The 1284-nt window shown below is 45.7% G+C and overlaps 1 protein-coding gene across 1 annotated transcript; it reads left to right on the forward strand.

Moving 5' to 3' along the window:
* Positions 1-43: 43 nt before the first annotated feature.
* LOC116380925 (glutamine-rich protein 2-like) lies at positions 44-1003 on the forward strand. Its single transcript, XM_031842738.1, has 2 exons — positions 44-369; positions 866-1003. Exons 1-2 carry the CDS (start codon positions 223-225, stop codon positions 977-979), a joined length of 261 nt encoding a protein of 86 aa, XP_031698598.1. The 5' UTR covers positions 44-222; the 3' UTR covers positions 980-1003.
* The last annotated feature ends 281 nt before the right edge of the window (positions 1004-1284 follow it).

A 1284-nucleotide genomic window follows, 5' to 3' on the forward strand; every position in this document is an offset into this window, starting at 1 on the left:
GCTGTGGAGCTGCTCCACAGTTCTTGTATGCCGGCTGATTTTAAAAGGGTAATGCTGGAAGGAAACCTGCGGTGCTTCTTATATGAGCCAGAATACAGTGTGGAGGGGTTGTGACCTATAGAAGAGGAAGAGGCCGCACTGAGCCCAGTGCATTCTGGGTGTTGGAGGTTTTCTACCACAGCCCTTTTTCTGTTTTCTCTGGTCATAGCACCAATTTAAATAATGTGTGTCGTGTGTGTGTCTCAGGACGTGGAGCTGATGAACAATGTGCAGAAGGCGATCCTGGAGATTCAGGGCGAGTGTGAGAAGCTGCATGAAACCACCAGAAGTCTGACTGACGACAGCAGACAGAAACAAAGCCACATAGAGGTGAACAAACAGTCATCTCTGTGTTTTCTCTCAAAGCTTTTCTTCCTTCATGTCTCAAAATGTTCAACACATGGAACTGACCGTCACAAATCAGTTCAAAGAAGATGCAGGACACCAGACAGGTTGAATGAGCAAAGACGAGTTTTAAAAACACAGAGGACAGACTAAACACACAAGGAACTCATTAACTAATGAAACACAGGCAGGAAGTAAAACAAGACAACTACGAACAAACCCCAGGACAGTAATCATACCTGTAGATGTTTGTTGTGATATCGATTCTGAAAATATGCACAAACTCTAGTTGTTGTGTTTATCATCAACTCATGACAGAATATTGTTGATTCACAGTCTTTTAGGGCTTTGACCCGTTAAGACGAAGGGATGTCTGCTGAGTTTGAGTCCTGGAGAAGTACAACTAGCCTCACTGAACTGAACTCACCATTCACTCCTCCTCTGTTCATGTCAGTCATATTACTGTTGTTTGTTTCCACAGGAGCTCTTCAAGACGACGGAGAAGCTGGAGGAGAAGAAGGCCGACAAGCAGATGGTCGAGAGTGGAATCGTAAGTAACTCACTAAAAGGGGCCAGAGGGCAAGTTAGAAGGTGAAGTCAGACACACACACACACACACACACAGACACACACACACACAGAGACACACACACACACAGACACACAGAGACACACGCGCACACACACACACACAGAGACACACGCACACACACACAGAGACACACCGAGAGGCTGCAGGCGAGATGAAGGAGGCCGTGTCTTCATCCTGCTTTTCCTAAACTTACTTCCTGTTGTCTTATGTCCTGTTGTCTTACTTCCTGTTGTCTCTTCCTGTTGTCTTACGTGCTGTTGTCTTACTTCCTGTTGTCTCTTCCTGTTGTCTTACGTCCTGTTGTCTTA

This window comes from Anarrhichthys ocellatus, unplaced genomic scaffold (assembly GCF_004355925.1).
Source record: "Anarrhichthys ocellatus isolate YVR2014 unplaced genomic scaffold, GSC_Weel_1.0 scaffold9693, whole genome shotgun sequence".
In the NCBI taxonomy this organism is placed as follows: Eukaryota; Metazoa; Chordata; class Actinopteri; order Perciformes; family Anarhichadidae; genus Anarrhichthys; species Anarrhichthys ocellatus.